Genomic DNA, 20,126 nt, shown 5'->3' on the forward strand with positions numbered 1-20,126 from the left:
ATTTTTATATTTTCAGTTTTTTATTTGTAGGTTTAGTTTAATTTTTAGTAATTTTCTTGTATGTCCTTTTGTCATTTTATTAATTTGTCATCTTTTATTAATTAATGTAATTTATTACTTCATGTGAATTGTATTTTTTATTTCCGTTTTATTTATTATCCATTTTCGCTTTTATATTTATATTTTAGTATATTCTTGTATGTGCTTTTGTCATTTTTATCAATTTATGTCTTTTGTTTTATTCATTTATGTTTTTATTTACTTATTTTTGTAATTTCTTGGTTTAATTTGAAAAAACTTTTAATACATTTCATTTTTAGTTTTTATTAATTTCCATTTGATTTCTATTGCGGATCCATTTTTATCTGTTTTTGGCTTTTAATTTAATATTTTCAGTTTTTTATTTTAACTTGAGTTTAATTTTGAGTAATTTCCTTGTATGTGCTTTTGTCATTTTTATTAATTTATGTTATTTATTAATGTATGTGATTTTTATTTATGTAATTTTTTAGGTAAAATTTTAACAATTTTAGTTTTTATTTATTTCCATTTTATTTAATAATTTTAGTGCTTCAACTTATTTTCCAAAACAATATTTCTAATTTTAATTTAGTTTAAATGTTAATATTTATAATATCTATATTTCAGTGAATTACATTAATTACTGCATTAATAAAAGTTTAAATAGAATTCCGAATATGAATTATGGAATAAAAAATAAAATAAAAAAATGGTAATGACACTTGTGCTTAATTATCATGAAAATGAAAATTGAAATATGTTTTATTTACTTTTCAAATATTTCTTTTGATTTTGGTTTGACCTGAACATTTAGTGAGATTCACCCACATGTGCTTCTTATTCCTCCAGTCTGGGACGTGAACATGAAACACGGCACAAGCTGCTCTGCAGGAGGATAACAAAATAGACTTTATTTCACAGGAAGAGGTTATCCATTTGATATGCTTTTAATATGTTTTTAGAGTATTTTATTTAAATACAATACAAATAAATAATATAGTCATTTCAAAGCAGTCCAAAACTGAAGATACAAATTCCCCATATACTGTACATCCCCACTATCTTTCCCAGTGTGACGCATTCAGCCGTAGAGCCGCTCCTATACACGATCTTCATGTCCATTAGAAATAAATGATCTTAGAAATATGATCCTATTGAAGAGAGCTTGAAGGAAACTCTTGCACACATAATCCACAATAACTGAAATAACGCACAATGGAAATGAAACATTTGCTGTTTTGAGAATGTTTACCACTTAATATCAGCTGGCATGAGCATAAAGTTATAATGAAGGAGCAAGCAAAGAGAGGCGTGTGTGGACAAAGTCTCTCTCTCCATCCCGTCAGCATTGCAGAACTAAAGTCACAGCATTATGGGTAAGAAGTGTGTAGCTGTGTTCTTCCTGCGGGTTTTTCTCCCACGCAGAGACTTCCCATGAGCGCTCAGACCTACAAACATCTGTCGTTTCTTGTTCCTCCACTCGGCGGATGCGTACGTGTTATACCCGTTCTCCTCGATGCGCTCCTTCAGACGGCAGTTCACACCATAGTTTCTCTGAAATGCAAGAAACAAAGAGTTTATTAGACTTCCAGCAAGGAAAACCACACTGTAACAACTTAAAAGAGTAAGTTACATGTTTGAACTTAAAATGTTAAGTTGATTGAAATTAAAAATTTTAGTTAATGCAATGAAGGAGATTGGTTTAATCAATAGAAACTCTAAATATTATGTAATCTGAGCCACATTAATTATCTAAATTGATTTGACAAAAGATAAAAAGTTGTGATAACAAATAATGAAAATATATATTTTTTTACAGTGCAAGGCCACAGTCACGCTGGTTTTTGAAACATTGCTGGTCCAACATGGTCGAGTGTATCAGCTCTGACTGAATAAATCTCATTCTCAATCACTTATCGCTTTATCACATGTGGTTAAGTTTATCAAATATGTTAAAGGTGATGTGTTTATTGTATTGAATACTAAAATAAGTGAGCTATTTGTACATTTTCCCTCAAAAAAGCATTGGCTGCATCTTAAATCGCACACTTCCCTACTATTTAGTAGGTGAAAAACAGTATACGACAAAAGAAGTATGTCTGAATTCGCAGTGTTCATAAAAAGTACGCGGATGACTTCCGGTGAGATTCCGAAGTGTGCATATGATGGACACTTTACTATCCCATGAGGCCACGGGAGAGGATTTGTGAATGGTGGAGGGTCACATGATAATGACAGCATGGCGGATGTAGTACGTCCAGATAACATTCATACACACACTCACATACTATACTTTTTAGTGGTCGTGAAGTACTTATTCAAAAATAAGCACCTACTCAAGAGAGTATGTGATTTCGGACGCAGCCCTTGACTGTGTCAGCAACACTAACTCAACCAATGGTGTGAGTTTGGGGCGGGGCTACGTGTTAGTTTGACCAATGACAGACAGTGCTGCAGAACTCACACACAACACCTTATTTTTCAGCGGGTACAGCCTAAAACAGGGGGTTTCAAACTTGTTGGTGTTATGGACCCCTAGATATGAAGATTATTTGTAGAACTCCTAAAATATAAGCTATATGTTTTCATGTATAAAGCCCTATTTATACTGTGATAAATAACAATATTAATAGTATGTTTAACAGTATTTAAATTAAGTAACAGAAATGTCAACTATGTAAATAAACTGTATGACAATATAATCAAATAATTTAATAGTAATTAATAAATTAAATACATTATTTTATTTTATTTTATTTTAGCACCCCATTGTGGCTCACTAAATATTCCCATAACCCCAGTTTAAAAAAAACCTAGACTAAACTCCTGGTGTATTTTGATGGAGATTTGGTGCAGGACACCCACCGCTCCGTACAGTTCTCCTCTCTTACTGAGAGCCAGGTACAGGTTACTGCCGAGACCTCTGATGGCAACGATCCCAACATCCACTGACGTGATCTCCAAAATACCTGAAATACACAACACATTAACAGTTAACAGAACAATACAGAGGCTTTCATGTGAAACAGGGCAAACTATTTAGGTTTACTATTCCATGTTTAGTTTTAGTTTGCACCATGTGACTCTTGCATGAGCATATACACTCCTCACTTTTTCTTCAGCAATTGTAAAAACATTTAAATGGTTAAGTTTCTGCTTTAAAACCTCAATAAGGAATAACATTTTGGGGAACAAATCAAAGGGTGTGTGCATGTGTGTGTTTCTGTGAAGAGGTCAGAGGTGAAATGACAGTTTTGTTTGACCTTTGCTCACTGGCAGGTTTTAGTTCAGTTGTCAACACACACACACACACACACACACGCGCACCGGAGCATGTGACGCTGGTTATCAGACTGTGATAACCCCAGTGGCAGCGAGTGTGAACCCTGGGGCTGCGGTTGCGGGGGGTTTGTGCGGCTGCTCTTTGATCAGAGTAAAAGTGTGGAAAGATGCTTCTCTCACGACAGCTGAAGCTGCTCTTCTGGACAGTTGTGCTGCCCTCCTACCGAGAGCTTCCTCAGATCTAAAACACTCCTGTTCACTTCATCCACTGAGAGTCGTGTGGCTTTGGGTTATGTTACGCTTTATTTTATATGTGATCAGTGAGCTCATCACTATCAGTCAATATTTGTGTTTTTCCTAATTGTCGATATCAGTTTGATGCTGATGGATGCAGATCATCAGCGGAAAATCAACTTTGTCCTGCATTTTTTAAATGAGAAAGACATTTAATGCGAAATCTCAATCTCTTGTTTAATGTTTTCGTTTTGTTTGTATACACATAAAATTAAATTATTAAATTAATATTAAATAATAATTATTAAATACTGAATTAATGAATAATAATTATGAATTATATGTCATTATGTCATGAATTATATATACATATATATATACATTTGTAATTTATAATATTAATTTTATCTGTCATATATATTTTAAGGATAAAATAATATATATTCAGTATTTATTTTTGGGGAAATCAGAGGTCTAACTAAAATAAATTATAAAAAACAACTTTTATCTACATTTCAAATTTTTTCAAAATTTCTAATTTTCATTTAGTTTAACCTGATGTACTAAAATAACTAAAACTGAATGAATAAAATCTTCTTCTTTTTTTTAAAACCGGCAAAACACAGAACTAAATTTTAAACTAAAATGAATGAAATAGATTTTTTTTTTTTATATTATGAAATTATTTAATGTCATATTGTCATAACCTAATGATAATTGTTTGGCCAAATTTTCTCTAATATGTCAGAATTTCTCCATTTGTTCTCCCTTTAATCCCCCTGATGTTTATGAGAAACAACTGAGATATTAAAGAGAACTCATTTGTGATTATTTTTCCCCAATTCAAATTTATTTTTTAATTTTAAGATTCTAATAAGCAGCTATCCGTTTTCAACTGTATATTGTCTAATTTCACTTGTGTATTTCACTTGTTGTTTCATACATAAAATTCTAGAACTGTAGTGGGTTTAAGACCTTTTTTCTTTTTTTTAATTTGCAATCAATTGGTTTTCGGCCATAACATAAAAAAAATTCAAACAACAATATCAGACAACATTTATTTCATGCGAGTGAGCGAATATATGTCCGCAGGTAGCGTTTGCACTCATCTGTCCGTGTGTGTGTGTGTGTGTGTGTGTGTGTGTGTGTGTATGTGTGTGTGTGTGTGTGTGTGTGTGTGTGTGTGTGTGTGTGTGTGTGTGTGAAGTGGCTCCATTGGGGTCTCGGGTTGCAGGTATCAAGTGAGACGGTAAAACTATCTGAGTGCTCTGTGTCCTCTCAGCGCTGGGATGAAAGCATGAAAGGAAGGAACGACACAGACAGGATGACAGTGAGACGGATTAGAGAAGCTTCAATGATCAGTGATCAAAGATGAGAGCGACACCAGGCTGAAGCCTACTGCAAAAAGCTGAATGAAGCTCTCCCACACACACACACACACACACACACACACACATTCAGACTCCAACCACCAACAAGTTCATGCGAAATTAAGCATGCATGTCAGCCTGCCATATGCTTGTACCACACACACACACACACACACACACACACACACACACACACACACACACACACACAAACACACGTTTACTTGGCTAACTAAATGGAGACGTAATGGTTTTTATACTGTACAAACTGCATATTCTCTCCCATTACACTAACCCTACTCCTAAACCCATCACACAAAACTTTCTGCATTTTTACATTTAACATTTTTTTTAATTGCTTTATTTTTATACCGGATCTACAAATGAGGAGATTTTGTCAGGTTTTGGTCACTTCTGGGTACAAATTTGTCCCCAAAATATAGAATCCCTAGTCAAAAAAGTTGAAGTATGCTGGGAAAAGTTATAAATTGTGGTTACATATGAAGTGCTTTACAAAACTACATTTTATGGATGATTTTGAGATTTGACATGTCCATCATACCAGGGTTATTAGTTAACTCAAATTAAAAGCATATGTTAACTGAAATAAAATGCATAAAAAATTAAACTTATTTTATTTCAGCTAGTTGGCATGGAAACTTTTCTCAGTTTCATTTAGTTTTCATTGATGTACTTAAATAACTAAAACTAAAACTGAAATAAAAATGAATAAAAAAGTCATCAAAATGCCAAAAACAAACAACCAAATTGGGAAACGTAAAAATAAAAACGAATGCAAACAACTAATAAAAACTATAATAGGCTATCTCACTAATACTGCATCATAATGTTTAAAAAGCATCCCAAGATGCACGTCATAAAGTTGGATGATGAACGGCAGGCACATCCTGATTTTGCCGAGATGTGGGTCAACATATTTTGTTGATCCTGGAACAACATTCCTGTCCAAAAATTACCCTATCCATAACGTATCCCTGAAATCAGAGGTGAATAACACTGATGTAGAAGCACCTAACCCTGTTTGAAACCCTAAACTTGACATAAACTGTAAACTTTTCCCTCAAATCTGATTGGTTGACTGGAATCATCAGGATCAACAAAGATGTTGTCTTGATCTGCAAATGTCCAGAGTTGCAGAGCTAGAATCTAGTCAGAGAAGAAGCTCAAATATATATATATATATTTTTTTTTGCATGTTCTGGTCCCTATTCATTTCCCAAACCTCAATTTATGTAATTTCACAGTTTTGATGACTGCACTTTTACACTAAAATGAACAAAAACAGCACTAATTTCTACACTTTGAGGTTCCATGTCAGTGAGGCCACACTTAACTAACCACAAAAGAGAGATCGGAGAACAAGCCAAGCCATTACAGTAAATGTGTTCGTAATCCCACCTTTCGAGCCAAACACCTGCGAGAGCGACCGAAGGCGAGAAAGCCCTCAGCAGATGTCGAGCAGCGCACCAGGAGGTCAACTTTAAACTGGGTCTATCCGCCCTGGTTTGTCTTCGCACGCTGTTGTTTTCCCTCGCGCGTCATGCTCTGCTGCACGTTACTAAACGCTGCGTCTTTGGCTTGCAGTTGTTTGCGCAGACGTGCATTTTCCACAGCGCTCTGCCAAAACTGGCCGTGTTTTTGTGCTGGGATGATGATGTCTGGTGCCTAAAAAAAGCTAAATCAACAGTTGTATTTTCTGAGATTACAAAACAGCATTGCATCATGCCTATTTGTCAGTGATATGGAGGCGCTTGGCTTGGTTTTATTGTGTCGGTGGAGTTGTGAAGGCATCTGTGGCACACATGGCAGCGATCTCGCACTGTACTGGTGGTCTCCTGTACGTCCGGCTCATGCCTGAAGCGTCCCGACTGCTTCCTGAGACAACGACACTGAGGATGTTTGAAGACATGATAGCAGACGCAACAAATAAACCCTGTCATCGCTGATATTTAGTCTTTACACAAAAGGAATACACAACTGGGCTAAATACGTCCTTAAAAACATGTTGGAAAAAACAAACAAAACAAAAAACATGGTATTTCTATGCTACTCCAATGCATTTCAAAAAATGACATGCGTACACTGTAAAACATGGTTTTTAAAGTTGTGAATAAGACTACTGGAGTATGTTTTACATGAGAAAACTATTTCAGTCTTTCTACTTCAAAATTTCATATTCATTTTGTTACTTAATAGAGTGGTGCAGGTGTGATGTCAGAACCCGGAAGACTAATTCGAGATCCTTCAAGATGTTCAAGTTTTATAATGGGTTTTTTCGATTTATTTGTAAAATAGTGACTATACTTTGGCGTTTCCCTGTTCACACCTGGTGTTTTAATCCGTCTCTTTTGTCCACTTCCAACCACTTTTGATTTCTTCGAGGGGACGGTCTATGTATGTAAATCTATGGGCTTTTTCAGATCTTTCGATCTAGTTGACCAAGTAAGCTCATGCAATTTACATATGAACACACCTGAAGACAATGGAAAAACACACAGAGATCATCAGGTTTCATTTCTGCTCTCACAGCCGCAAGACCAGCCGAAAACTGTGAGTGTGTGTTAAAAATCAGGAATGGTGAGAGAACACTGTGATTGGTACGTTTTTCGTCTTCAAACCAAACTTGGGTCTTCAGCCGACAGTTTAAATCCCGTCTGGCTATCGCTCTTCCTATAATGTTACTCATTAGGTCAGTAGACGGAGAGTAGACGCTCTTTTGTGTCTGTTTGAACACATTCGATCACATAAGTGTTTACACTACGAAAGCAATCCGAACGAACGCGTTTTCAACTTCCTCTAGAAGTGATCAAATGTGGACAAGCTCAAAGTGTTTCAGACCCCGTTTACTTACAGTCATCCACTTGCGATCCGATCGACCAAAACCCTTCTTAATATCAGGTGTAAACGAGGCCTTAGTTGGACGTTAATCTAACGTTTTGATAACGTTACAACTGCACTTACTACTTTAGATGGTTTAGAGAACATTCAAAAGTCACATTGGTAACACTTTATTTTGATGGTCCCCTTTAGACATTCTCTTGGCTATAAGTAACGTTGCACCACTGCATGTCAACTAACTCTCATTAAAGTATTAGTATTAGACCGTCTGCTTAATATCTGCTAACACTTTATACTCACTTGATGCTCCACCAACAGACCTAATGACCATAAGTAACTTTGCAACTACATGTCAACTTATTCTACAAACCCTAGTCCCTTACAGTCTACTAATACTTAACTAGTACTCTAATGAGAGTTAGTTGACATATAGGTTGACATATAGTTGACAAAATGATAAAAAAACGCTTATTGTTTTCTCCAACGTTCACATAAGTAAGAAAAAAACGCTTTAAAACTAATATTCAGTAAATATAACTGTCTGTTTGTTTTGCTAATTAGCCTTTTTAGCATGTGGTTTAGTTAGCATGAGCCCTTATTAGCATCAAACCCTGTTCCAGTCAGACAGACAGCAGACTTCTGCTTTATCAAACAGGATCAGGATACACGTGGGACAGCTTTACACTGGAATCCACATAAAAGCTCATAAATCTGTTGGAGTCTCTCACAAGGACAGACCAGACGCTGAGTTAAACACCCCCACTGCGCTATAATCATCAGTCTGATTCAATTCCCCAAGACTTTTACATACAGTTCAATTTGCCACACTCAATGTAGGGCACGTCCTGATTTTGCAGAGTTAGACGCGTTTCTGGGTCAATATATTTTGTTGATCCTGGAACAACATCACTGTCGGTAAAAATAATCCTATATCCCTAACCCCATAACCTATCATATGAAGGTGAATAACACTGAAGTCGAAGCACCTAACCCTGTTTGTATGCCTAAACTTGACATAAACCGTAAACTTGTCCCTCAAATCTGATTGGTTGAGTGGAATGTTGTTTCAGAATTTACAAAGATGCTGATCCAAGAACATGTTGTACTTGGTGAAATCAGATTCTGCCAGTATAGGACAACAGCAAAGTTGTCCTTTTCAATTTTTTTTTTTATTTTTTTTTTTTTGCGTAGAACAAATAATGCTAAAATGTATTGTGAGACATTCATATCTAATAATTTTTAATCTTTAAAACTACAATTGCTGTTGTGAACGTACATATGCTTTTTTCTACAGACAAAAATTGTAAATGTGCTGTTGCTTAAAATCAACATGAAACCTTTTATTGTTATTTTACTTGTGTAATGTGACATATTTTTGAATGTGAAACAGGACAAAAATAAGTAAATAAATGACAGTAAAAGTAAATAAAACTGATTGGATTATTATGCACCGATGAATCATACAGGAACATGATGTTGATTTAAGGTTATGCTTTTTTTTCTTTTTTTTTTTGCTTGATGTGACTCTTAACAACTGCTTTTGATAATGTATTCAGATTGTAATACATTTTCAGATGTAATTTATTCCTGTGAAGCAAATGTGTATTTTCAGCATCATTACTCCAGTCTTCAGTCACAAGATCCTCCAGAAATCACTCTAATATGATGATGTTTCTGGATTATTTGATGAATAGAAAGCTTAGAACAGCGTTTACTTGAAATAGAAATATTTTGTACCATTATAAATGTCTTTACTGTCACTTTTAATCAATTGAATGTGTTCATGCTGAATAAAAGCATGTATTTCTTCCTGACCCCAAACACTTTTGTAGTGATATTTCTTTTAGGATTACATTACTCCAATGACCTACATCTAACATTCTCTCCGAAACATAGATAATAAGTTTTTGACATGAGCTGTTCTGCATCATGGGTCATCAGAATGATGTCTCGCCCCTCTCAGATCCCTTGTTTCTGTTTTTCCCAGCTAACGGTGTCTTTTCAAATGCATGACATCATTCAGAAGCACCTCAAAGGCCAGTGTTTCCCAAATCATGTCTTGCCTAAGGACAGCATCACTACTGCAGTATCCATTTCCACCAACACTGGATCTGTGCTAGAAAGACTAGTGTAATTTCACCCGCGGAGGATTATTCTTTTGTCGGAGGCCATTGCTGAATGTGAAAGACGCTCACCTTTGATGTGTCGCTGGTGATATTCACATCACGCCATTCATAAAACTCGAACAGTAGCAGCCCTGTTTCTCGCTCGGACGTATCCGTAAGGTTCAGGATGTCATGTGTGTTGAGCAAATATGTTCAAAATATGTCAAAATGTAAAATCTTACAGCAGTGAAAGAAAAGTCCAAGCTTTTACACAAGATTTCCATTTCAAATAAATGCCATTACTTTGAACTTTCTATTCATCAATTACGAATTTTCTATTTGTTACGGTTTCTGTAGAAATATTAAGCAGCACAACTGTTTTCGACATTGATAATAACAAGAAAGGTTTTGAAATTAAATTAATGATTTCTGAAGGATCATGTGACACTGAAGACTGGAGTAATGATGCTGAAAATTCAGCTTTTCATCACAGGAATAAATTACATGCAAAAAATATTCAAATAGAAAACTTATTTTAAATTGTAATAATATTTCACAATATTACTGTTTTTACTGTATTTTTGGTCAAATTAATGCAGCCTTGGTGAGCATAAGAATATTCTTTAGAAACGTTAAATATATTACACCCCAAACTTTTAATAAGTATAGTATACAATGATGTTTCCTGCTTCTCAAATAGTTCACCCTTGTGCTTCAACAGTGAATCAGACTGCTTTTCTGATCAGATTTGCTCAAGATACTAAACCTGCGATCAAAAGTCAGAGATCTCAATATGAGTTCAAACATTTCTCATCAAATTCAGCTGAGGGCAAAAGAGGGCACAACTCTGTACTCTTACTTTGTCAACAATTGTTTCATTTGTGTCTATTTTTACTTCTAGGATAAATATCAGAGATGAAGTCGATATCTTCGAGCAGTAACATTGTCCTCTGGGATTACATATTGAACGCTGTCACATTTGTTCTCACTATCGAGAAACTTTAACCGAATGTGATGTTTCAGTCTCTCATGAGGCTCTTTAGGGCTAGTTAAAGTTGAGAGCAGTTAAGTGAGAACATGTGTATTACTGCTGCTGTTCCCGACACATGTACACACACACGCACACGCACACACACACACACACACACACACACACACACACACACACACACACACACACACACACACACACACACACACACACACACACACACACACACACACACACACACACACACACACAAGTAACATGTGCTCACCCCAACAGACATAAGAGCAAGCAGCTGTGCTGTACACCGCTTAAATTAGCTAATCTCTTATGAATAAATGAGTTGTGAAATTTAAAAGGACAGCACATAGCTTTTGAGAGACACATGTATGCTTAAACACTAAAATGCCTTTTCTAAGGCACACTTGCTAATAAGAACACATAAAACTAGAGTTTACTCATGCAAAACGCGCTGCCACAATGATGAGGTGTTCAATGTGCTTGATAGTGCACTGCTGATGTACTGAGTGATTGCTAGGATTGATCTGAGTGGTTGTTAGATGGTTGCTATGATCTGAGTGATTGTAATGGGGTTGCTAGGATGTTCTGAGTGGTTGCTAGGTTCTGAGTGATTGTAAGGGCGTTGCTAGGATGTTCTGAGTGGTTGCTAGGTGGTTGCTATGTTCTGAGTGATTGCTAGGGGTTTGCTAGGATGTTCGAGTGGTTGCTTGGTGGTTGCTATGTGCTGAGTGATGGTTAGGGGGTTTCTAGGATGGTCTGAGTGATTGCTAGGTGGTTGCTATGTTCTGAGTGATTGTTAGGGGGTTGCTATGATGTTCTGAGTGGTTGCTAGGTGGTTGCTATGTTTTGAGTGATTGTTAAGGGGTTTCTAGGATGGTCTGAGTGATTGCTAGGTGGTTGCTATGTTCTGAGTGATTGTTAGGGGGTTTCTAGGATGGTCTGAGTGATTGCTAGGTGGTTGTTATGTTCTGAGTGATTGTTAGGGGGTTGCTAGGATGTTCTGAGTGATTGCTAGGTGGTTGCTATGTTCTGAGTGATTGTTAGGGGGTTGCTAGGATGTTCTGAGTGATTGTTAGGGGGTTTCTAGGATGGTCTGAGTGATTGCTAGGTGGTTGTTATGTTCTGAGTGATTGTTAGGGGGTTGCTCTGATGTTCTGAGTGGTTGCTAGGTGGTTGCTATGTTCTGAGTGATTGCTAGGTGGTTGCTATGTTCTGAGTGATTGTTAGGGGGTTGCTAGGAAGTTCTGAGTGACTGCTAGGTGATTTCTATGTTCTGAGTGATTGTTAGGGGGTTGCTAGGATGTTCTGAATAATTGCTAGGTGATTGCTATGTTCTGAGTGATTGTTAGGGGATTGCTAGGATGTTCTGAGTGATTGCTAGGTGGTTGCTAGGATGTTCTGAGTGATTGTTAGGGGGTTGCTAGGATGTTCTGAGTGATTGCTAGGTGACTGCTATGTTCTGAGTGATTGTTAGGGGGTTGCTAGGAAGTTCTGAGTGATTGTTAGGTGGTTGCTATGTCCTGAGTGATTGTTAGGGGGTTGCTAGGATGTTCTGAGTGATTGTTAGGGGATTGCTAGGAAGTTCTGAGTGATTATTAGGGGGTTGCTAGGATGTTCTAAGTGATTGCTAGGTGGTCGCTATGTTCTGAGTGATTGTTAGGGGGTTGCTAGGATGTTCTGAGTGATTGTTAGGGGGTTGCTAGGATGTTCTGAGTGATTGCTAGGTGGTTGCTATGTTCTGAGTGATTGTTAGGGGGTTGCTAGGATGTTCTGAGTGATTGTTAGGGGGTTGCTAGGATGTTCTGAGTGATTGTTAGGGGGTTGCTATGTTCTGAGTGATTGTTAGGGGGTTGCTAGGATGTTCTGAGTGATTGTTAGGGGGTTGCTAGGATGTTCTGAGTGATTGCTAGGTGGTTGCTATGTTCTGAGTGATTGTTAGGGGGTTGCTAGGATGTTCTGAGTGATTGCTAGGAGGTTGCTATGTTCTGAGTGATTGTTAGGGGGTTGCTAGGATGTTCTGAGTGATTGTTAGGGGGTTGCTAGGATGTTCTGAGTGATTGCTAGGTGGTTGCTATGTTCTGCGTGATTGTTAGGGGGTTGCTAGGATGTTCTGAGTGATTGTTAGGGGGTTGCTAGGATGTTCTGAGTGATTGCTAGGTGGTTGCTAGGATGTTCTGAGTGATTGTTAGGGGGTTGCTAGGATGTTCTGAGTGATTGTTAGGGGGTTGCTAGGATGTTCTGAGTGATTGCTAGGTGGTTGCTATGTTCTGAGTGATTGTTAGGGGGTTGCTAGGATGTTCTGAGTGATTGTTAGGGGGTTGCTAGGATGTTCTGAGTGATTGCTAGGTGGTTGCTATGTTCTGAGTGATTGTTAGGGGATTGCTAGGATGTTCTGAGTGATTGCTAGGTGGTTGCTAGGATGTTCTGAGTGATTGTTAGGGGGTTGCTAGGATGTTCTGAGTGATTGCTAGGTGGTTGCTATGTTCTGAGTGATTGTTAGGGGGTTGCTCGAATGTTCTGAATGATTGTTAGGAGGTTGGATGTTCTGAGTAATTGTTAGGGGGTTGCTAGGATGTTCTAAGTGTTTGCTAAGATGTTTTGAGAAGTTGTTAGGATGTTCTAAGTGTGTAGACAAGTGGTTACAATAGCATTCTGAGCGGTTGGTGTTTACTAGGATGTAAAGTGTGGTTTCTAAGTAGTTGGAAATGTAATGAGTGGTTGTCAAATGATATGGCTTTATGATATGAGCGTCCTTTAGTGTAAGTCTGTTTTCCTCCATTTTTAATTTTATCATCCAGCAAGAGAAAACAGTTTGATTACCTGATGATTGCTGATGATGTTTCAATTCACAGCTTGGTGTGGATTTGTGTATTCTGGCTGGGTGTTTTGTGTCTGTTGTTTTATCAGAGATGAGGCTATCAGAAGAAAACTGACACACACACACACACACACACACACAGATCTGACAGACACTTCCTCTCAATGCCTGATCACCTCTGAGGGCTTGATTACATGTTTACACAGTCAGATGTCACAGTGATGTCTGATGCTACACAAACACACATTGCCCTCTAACAGGGACAACTCAAACACCCGGTACATTTCCATGCATCTCTAATGACCTAAAAACATTACAATTAAAGAGTGCACTTTCTATAAAAGGTTTCATTTTTCGTTGTTTCATTTTTTTATAGAAGAAGCTAAGGAGGTTCTGTCAAAATATGTTCTTCATATCAAACTTTTATTGCACAGAGGTTGCTCCTTTATAGCTCAAGAGACTCCTTTATGTTTCATTTAAAAGTTCACCCAAAAATTTTAATTCTGTCATTCCTCACCCTCATGTCGTTCCAAACCCGTAAGACTTTCGTTCATCTTCGGAACTCAAATGAAGATCTTTTTGATGAAATCTGAGAGCTTTCTGTGCCTCCATTGACAGCTACGCAACTGACACTTTGACGCTTCAAAAAGTTCATAAAGAGATTGTTAAACTAATCCATATGAATAGTCATAAAGTTAAAGAGCTGATATATGAATGTGGAGCAGCTCATGGAAGAATTTGATGAGAAATATTTAAGATCTCAGACTTTTGATGACAGTCTGTGGTATCTTGTACACTTTGAGACATAGTTGAGATCTCTTCTGAAACTCAAGAGGAAACTCACTGCATGCTTTATGCAGGAGAAACAAATGAGACCTTAAAAAGAAAGTTTGATTATAGAAGCACCAGACAAAAACAACCACACGCTTCTGAATCAAGATGCCCAGCGTCTTTGAAAAGGAAACACACACACACACACACACACACACACACACACACACACACACACACACACACACACACACACACACACACACACACACACACACACACACACACACAGAGGAAACAGGAAGACCCTTATCTGCACATGGGCTCCATATGAGCAATGGCTAATTAACTTGTTCTTTGTAAAACACCAAAACATATTTTGCATTTCACTGATGGGCTCATAATACATGAAACAAACCACAAACTATCTAATAACAGACACTTGACTCTATTATGGACATATAGCCATTGAAAGCACAAGCGTAACCCTTGATCACATTATAAGGGATGTGTTTCCTCTGCTGTGTCAGGGGAAACATTTACGGCAATATGTGAGTTAATTGCTCTCAGATTTCTGGGTGTCAGCAGGACACAATTACGCATTTAAAAGGTTATTACAGCCAATAGCACCATTCTTTAATGGCCCATTAATTTTGTTTGTTTTATTAGAGCAGCTAATTTCATTTATGGGGTTTAAATATTAGTATTATTATTCTTGTGAGGTTCATTACAGCCATTACCTCTGAATTCACATCAGGTGTTTTTTTTATGTCTACCAATTTGCTAAAAAATTTATTTAAAAAAGTCATTAACAAATATTGCAGCATAATAATTCAACATTCAAATAGAAATGTCATAAAACTTTTGATTCATATGTGAATGCACATGAGGTAATTTGATTCATATGTGAATGCACATGAGGTAAATCTAAAAACAATCTAATTTAATGATAAAAGTATTTATAACGTGTTATAATATTCTTATCCAGAAACACTTCATAATAACTTCCATAAATAAAAGGGACTAACATTACTGAATAGGCTATATATACATTAAACTTTATTTTCATATATATTCTTTTTTTTTTTTATACATCAACTAGCCTACTGATCTGAACTATGTATGTTAGGTAATTAATGAAGTTATTCTAAATGGGTTTAAAACTAATTATACCAAATTTATTTAATTCTTATTATTATTAGCCTATATTATTATTCAGAAAAACAGAATTGTTTTTTTGGACTTAATTGAATTCTAAATGAAAATTCAGTTCATAACTTCCAAAAGATTAGCCTAGATGCTATCCAACATTCAAACATTTTAAATGTAGCCTACATTTTAATCAGGATTAATACAACTATGCATTTAAACTTGATCAATAGCTATATTTTCTTAACAGACTAGTTTGACAATGTTCACAGAGACGTTGTTAAATTTCACATCACGATGTTTTTGTTTGGCCATTAGCGACGTGATTCTGAATAAACCGAACGTAACGTTATTCTGAGGTAACTCACTGTAGGGATCGTCTTTTCTCTTGGTGCCGTTGACTCTCCCGTCTTTCCCGATCCTAAGGAAGAACTTCTGGAAGGAGAAGAGTTTCCTCTGGCGCACGTCTCCCTGGAGGTGCACGTAACTGCGCACATGCCGGCCTGAGGTGGAGGTGGATGAGGATGAGGATGAAGAGTTGTCGACCCTGAGCGCCTTCTGCACGGGACATGCGCGGCCACAGCTGACGGAGACCGCGAGAAGATACACGACACACACCGATAAGCATGCAGACACACTCTTACTCACTGTCCATCTCCTCATGGTACTCCTCATGGAACATGCTGCTCAGTGAATGTGCATGGATGCCTCTCGCTCCAGAGAACTCCACATAAGACCAGTGAAGAAACCATCAAGTTGTGGAATTAGGCGAGTCTGTGAAGCTTCTGATGGTGAGATAGAGCACTTTATTAATCCCATTTGGGAATCATTATCATGGCAAAACTCATTCCTCCTGCGTTTCCAGGGAATGCGCGTCAAAACGACCCTGTTCCTGGCATCCTGTCTCCTGATGTGATCTTCTACCTCCAGGATGGTCATAGAAATGCTGCTGTCTCTCTCTCTCTCTCGGGTTCCTCACCCCTCCCTATACTCCTGTCTGTCATTTTACGTCCCTACCTCCATTCTCACACTCTGCCCCTCCTCGCTGAATTCCCTAGGTGTGGGTTTGTCTGATAGGGCTTTTGTGAATGGCTGTTATCTGGAGCTCTTTGATAGTGGACTAGGAAAAGAGCACAGACGCTTGAAAAGATGAACAAACCTAACCAGAGGCCACTCTTGATTGGTCCAATCTGATGATAAGAAGCTTTTAGTTTGATAAAGTTTGGGAATCATCATGTTTTGTTTTTTCCTTTCGTCGTGGATCATGTCCCTTTCACCTCGTATGCTATCCTGAGGCATCTGAACAGTCAAGACATTGGTTTTGTCTGTTACACATTACATGTCATTACTATTCTGCGGAACGTTATGAATTTATTACTTTATCAAAGCCACAAGCATTTAATTAAGAATCTAAAGCAAGCGATCTAGTTCAAAAAGTCACAAAACCTTTAGAAAGTTCTAAATTGTCATCAAAACTAATGATATAAAAGATTCGAAAAGATTCAAGACTACTTAATATGAAGGAATTTTCTGTGTTGATTTTTCACGTGTTTTACATGTTTTTTACCCCTAAACCTAACCCTACCCAAAAGTTATCCCTAAAATCAGAGGGAAATGATAGTAAATAACAACTGATGTAGAAGCACCTAACCCTGGTTGTAAGCCTAAACTTGACATAAACTGTAAACGTTCCCCTCAAATCTGATTGGTTGATTGGAATGTTGTTCCAGGATCAACAAAGATGTTGATCTGAACATGTTGTACAGTTCATCCAAAAAGAAAAACTGTCACCCTCTTGCTGCTCCAAACCACTTTCGTTCTTCAGTTGAACATAAAATGGGACATTTTGAAGAATAATTACGCTGCTCTTGTCCATATACAGTCACGGTTAGTGAGCGTGCTTAAAAAAACCCCCATAAAAACAGCATAAACTTGGCATAAAACACTCATAGATTTCAAGTAACACAATTAGTTACTTTTTAGGGAGTAACACAATATTGGAACACACTTTTAAAAGTAACTTTCCCCAAAAATGCAAGTCATATGAACAACGTTTATGCTGTTTTTATAGTGTGTCTTGGACTTTTTTAAACATACATGAAAAATTATGAAAAGTAAATAATGACAATCGTTTTCAGGTAAACTATTCTTCTACACTCTTTTATCCGCTAGTTCTAGTTCACTCTAAGACTGTTCTGTTACCTTTCTATTTCGAAATATTTGTTGCTTTTTAAAATCCCTTCAAAACAAGAATTAAAAAGTTGTGCGACTTCTACAGGGATTGCATTGATCCCACCCAACAGATTTTTATGGAGTATTGATGAACTGAAATGTGTTGCCAGTGACCAATGGTTTGTGTGGTTTGGTTTATCTGCTCAAACATCACTATCTTATCTGCATTTCCTGTTTTCCCCCATAAAAGCCTTTGCTGGATTCTTCACTGGAAATGAGGTTGACTTGTTCCCCTTCTTACGATCACACCAATAATGTGTTTATTCTTTCTTGAAATATGCAATCATAAAAAGTCACAGTGCCTTAAACCTTATCCAGTCCTAGTCACACATTCCTGCATTTTAACATGCAGTGAGTGTGCAACATGCTCTTTCTGTGAGGCTTTGTTTTTGTAACCCAAGGATAAAACTCAAATAAAGTCAAATGCTGCAGTAGCCAACAACCGCTCCGTATGCAATCTCACAGTCATGGATTTGATTTGAAAAACGTGCAATAGTCAATGCAATTGAAATGTGGCCTTTCCCAACTCCTTTTCGGGCCACATGTAATATAAGGAAGATTTAGAGGACTTGTGCGGAAGCTAGAGTTTTAGTTTTATCTCAGTAGATCTATCTCGTGGTAATGCCCCTCAAATCCAAGCGTAGAGAGTTAGAAACAGCAGTTATGCTCGAGTTCCAGTGAGAGACTTGCATCAAATAAGAGCATACCTACAAAGAATGACAGTACAACATGTTTGTTTTATGACATAACTAAAAAATAAATACATAGTAGTGGCCAAAAAAGGGCTTGGAAAATGAACACCCTCACCCTTTATTTAAATATTATTAAAAGTAAAACTTTCCTCAACAAGACATGATTTAAAGGGGTGGTATAATGCTCTTTTCACAAGATGTAAAATAAGTCTCTGATGTCCCCAGAGTGTGTATGTGAAATTTTAGCTCAAAATACCCCACAGATATTTTTATATAGCATGTTAAAATTGTCACTTTTTAAGGGTGAGCAAAAATGCACCGTTTTTGTGTCTGTCCCTTTAAATGCAAATGAGCTGCTGCTCCCAGCACGGGGGGCGGAGCTACAACAGCTTGTGTCCTGAAAATGTCAAAAACTTTTTTTGTTTATGTTTAAATGTATGTAGCTGATGTAGAGTTAACTATCTTCTAGTCATTGATTAGCAAATTCTGTCATGATAATCGTATTCCCGGGGGCGGGGTTTATGTAAATTTTAGGGTTAGTGATGTCACTAACCCTGGAGGAATGTCATGTAGTCCCTACCAGCCGTTTGTTGTAGTCCTTAAAAAGCGATTTCTTTAAAAGAAAATATCTCCCTTTGCTTTGAACTTTGAGCATCGTAACTTTGCAGATGTTGTTAATGCTCAAACAACATTACACACTAACTAAAGTTAGAAAAGTGAAATCATAATCAACCACCCCTTTAAATGGGACATGTAATGCAAAATTTACTTTTAAATTGTTTTTGGATTTGAAAAATCCATCCACACCTAGACGTTAGATGCCACCCGCCAATAAACAAAAAAGAAGAAGAAGAAGAAAAATCCATCCACTCTATTTGTTGACGTCACATCAACAGGCTCCGCCCACTTAGCTCCTCCCCTTGAGTGAGCTGCACCAGAGCCCGTCTACGGAGAGCCTGCCCACTCCCTATTAAGTCCTATTGTACCGAATTTTGGTTGTAGTTCCACCAGAGTTCCACTGGGGGACGATCGCCATGAGTGCAGAATGAATGGGAGTCTATGGGGCTAGACGGCTAAATGTGTCTCTTTCACCCGATTGCCGTTGATAAATCTCAAATCTGATTGTAGATTTTGCAAGTTCAACATGGGTTTTAGGTCGAAAGTTGAATGAACGAGTACTTATATCCTTTCGATTTCTTACAGGTTGAGTTGTTGTTGCCCATAACACGCTAGCATTCTGCTAATGAACGCTGATTGGTCAGTGAAGGACTGATTAGGACCAGAGATACCGCTTGATGGCATCGTGTCATCCGCAGCGGGACCAGAAACAAACAAAACAAAAACTCTTCTAGCAAGTGTGTTTACCTGTGTCAGCTGTGTTGTCGATGCCTCGAGTGAAAAGAAAGTGCAGAGCGCGAACGCACCAGAGTGACTGAAGGACTGCCGTGAAGCAGTATCTCTGGTCGTACATGTATATGACGTCATTTTCAAAGATGGCGCCGCCCATACCCCCCATAAACGGCTTCAAAACCGTTCTTCAGAAGGTCAATGGGTGACGTCACAGACGCTTTGTCCATATTTTTT

At 37.4% G+C, this 20,126-nt stretch overlaps 1 protein-coding gene across 1 annotated transcript; it reads right to left on the reverse strand.

Moving 5' to 3' along the window:
• Positions 1-908: 908 nt before the first annotated feature.
• Positions 909-20,031, reverse strand: fgf10b (fibroblast growth factor 10b). The gene is made up of 4 exons (XM_081365762.1): positions 19,908-20,031; positions 15,987-16,403; positions 2,887-2,990; positions 909-1,575 (listed from the first exon to the last, which is right to left on the reverse strand). Exons 2-4 carry the CDS (start codon positions 16,291-16,293, stop codon positions 1,384-1,386), a joined length of 603 nt encoding a protein of 200 aa, XP_081221888.1. The 5' UTR covers positions 16,294-16,403; positions 19,908-20,031; the 3' UTR covers positions 909-1,383.
• Between the last annotated feature and the right edge of the window lie 95 nt (positions 20,032-20,126).

The sequence above is a fragment of the Scardinius erythrophthalmus genome (genome assembly GCF_964197995.2).
Source record: "Scardinius erythrophthalmus genome assembly, chromosome: 5".
Lineage (NCBI taxonomy): Eukaryota > Metazoa > Chordata > Actinopteri > Cypriniformes > Leuciscidae > Scardinius > Scardinius erythrophthalmus.

Excerpts from the sequence above, each read along its gene's own strand:
- fgf10b (XM_081365762.1), bottom strand. The coding sequence starts at position 16,293 with ATGAGGAGTACCATGAGGAGATGGACAGTGAGTAAGAGTGTGTCTGCA. Across the intron at positions 2,991-15,986 it reads GAGAAAAGACGATCCCTACA|GTATTTTGGAGATCACGTCA; the intron begins GTGAGTTACCTC and ends TGTGTATTTCAG. Across the intron at positions 1,576-2,886 it reads GAGGAGAACTGTACGGAGCG|AGAAACTATGGTGTGAACTG; the intron begins GTGGGTGTCCTG and ends CTTGCATTTCAG.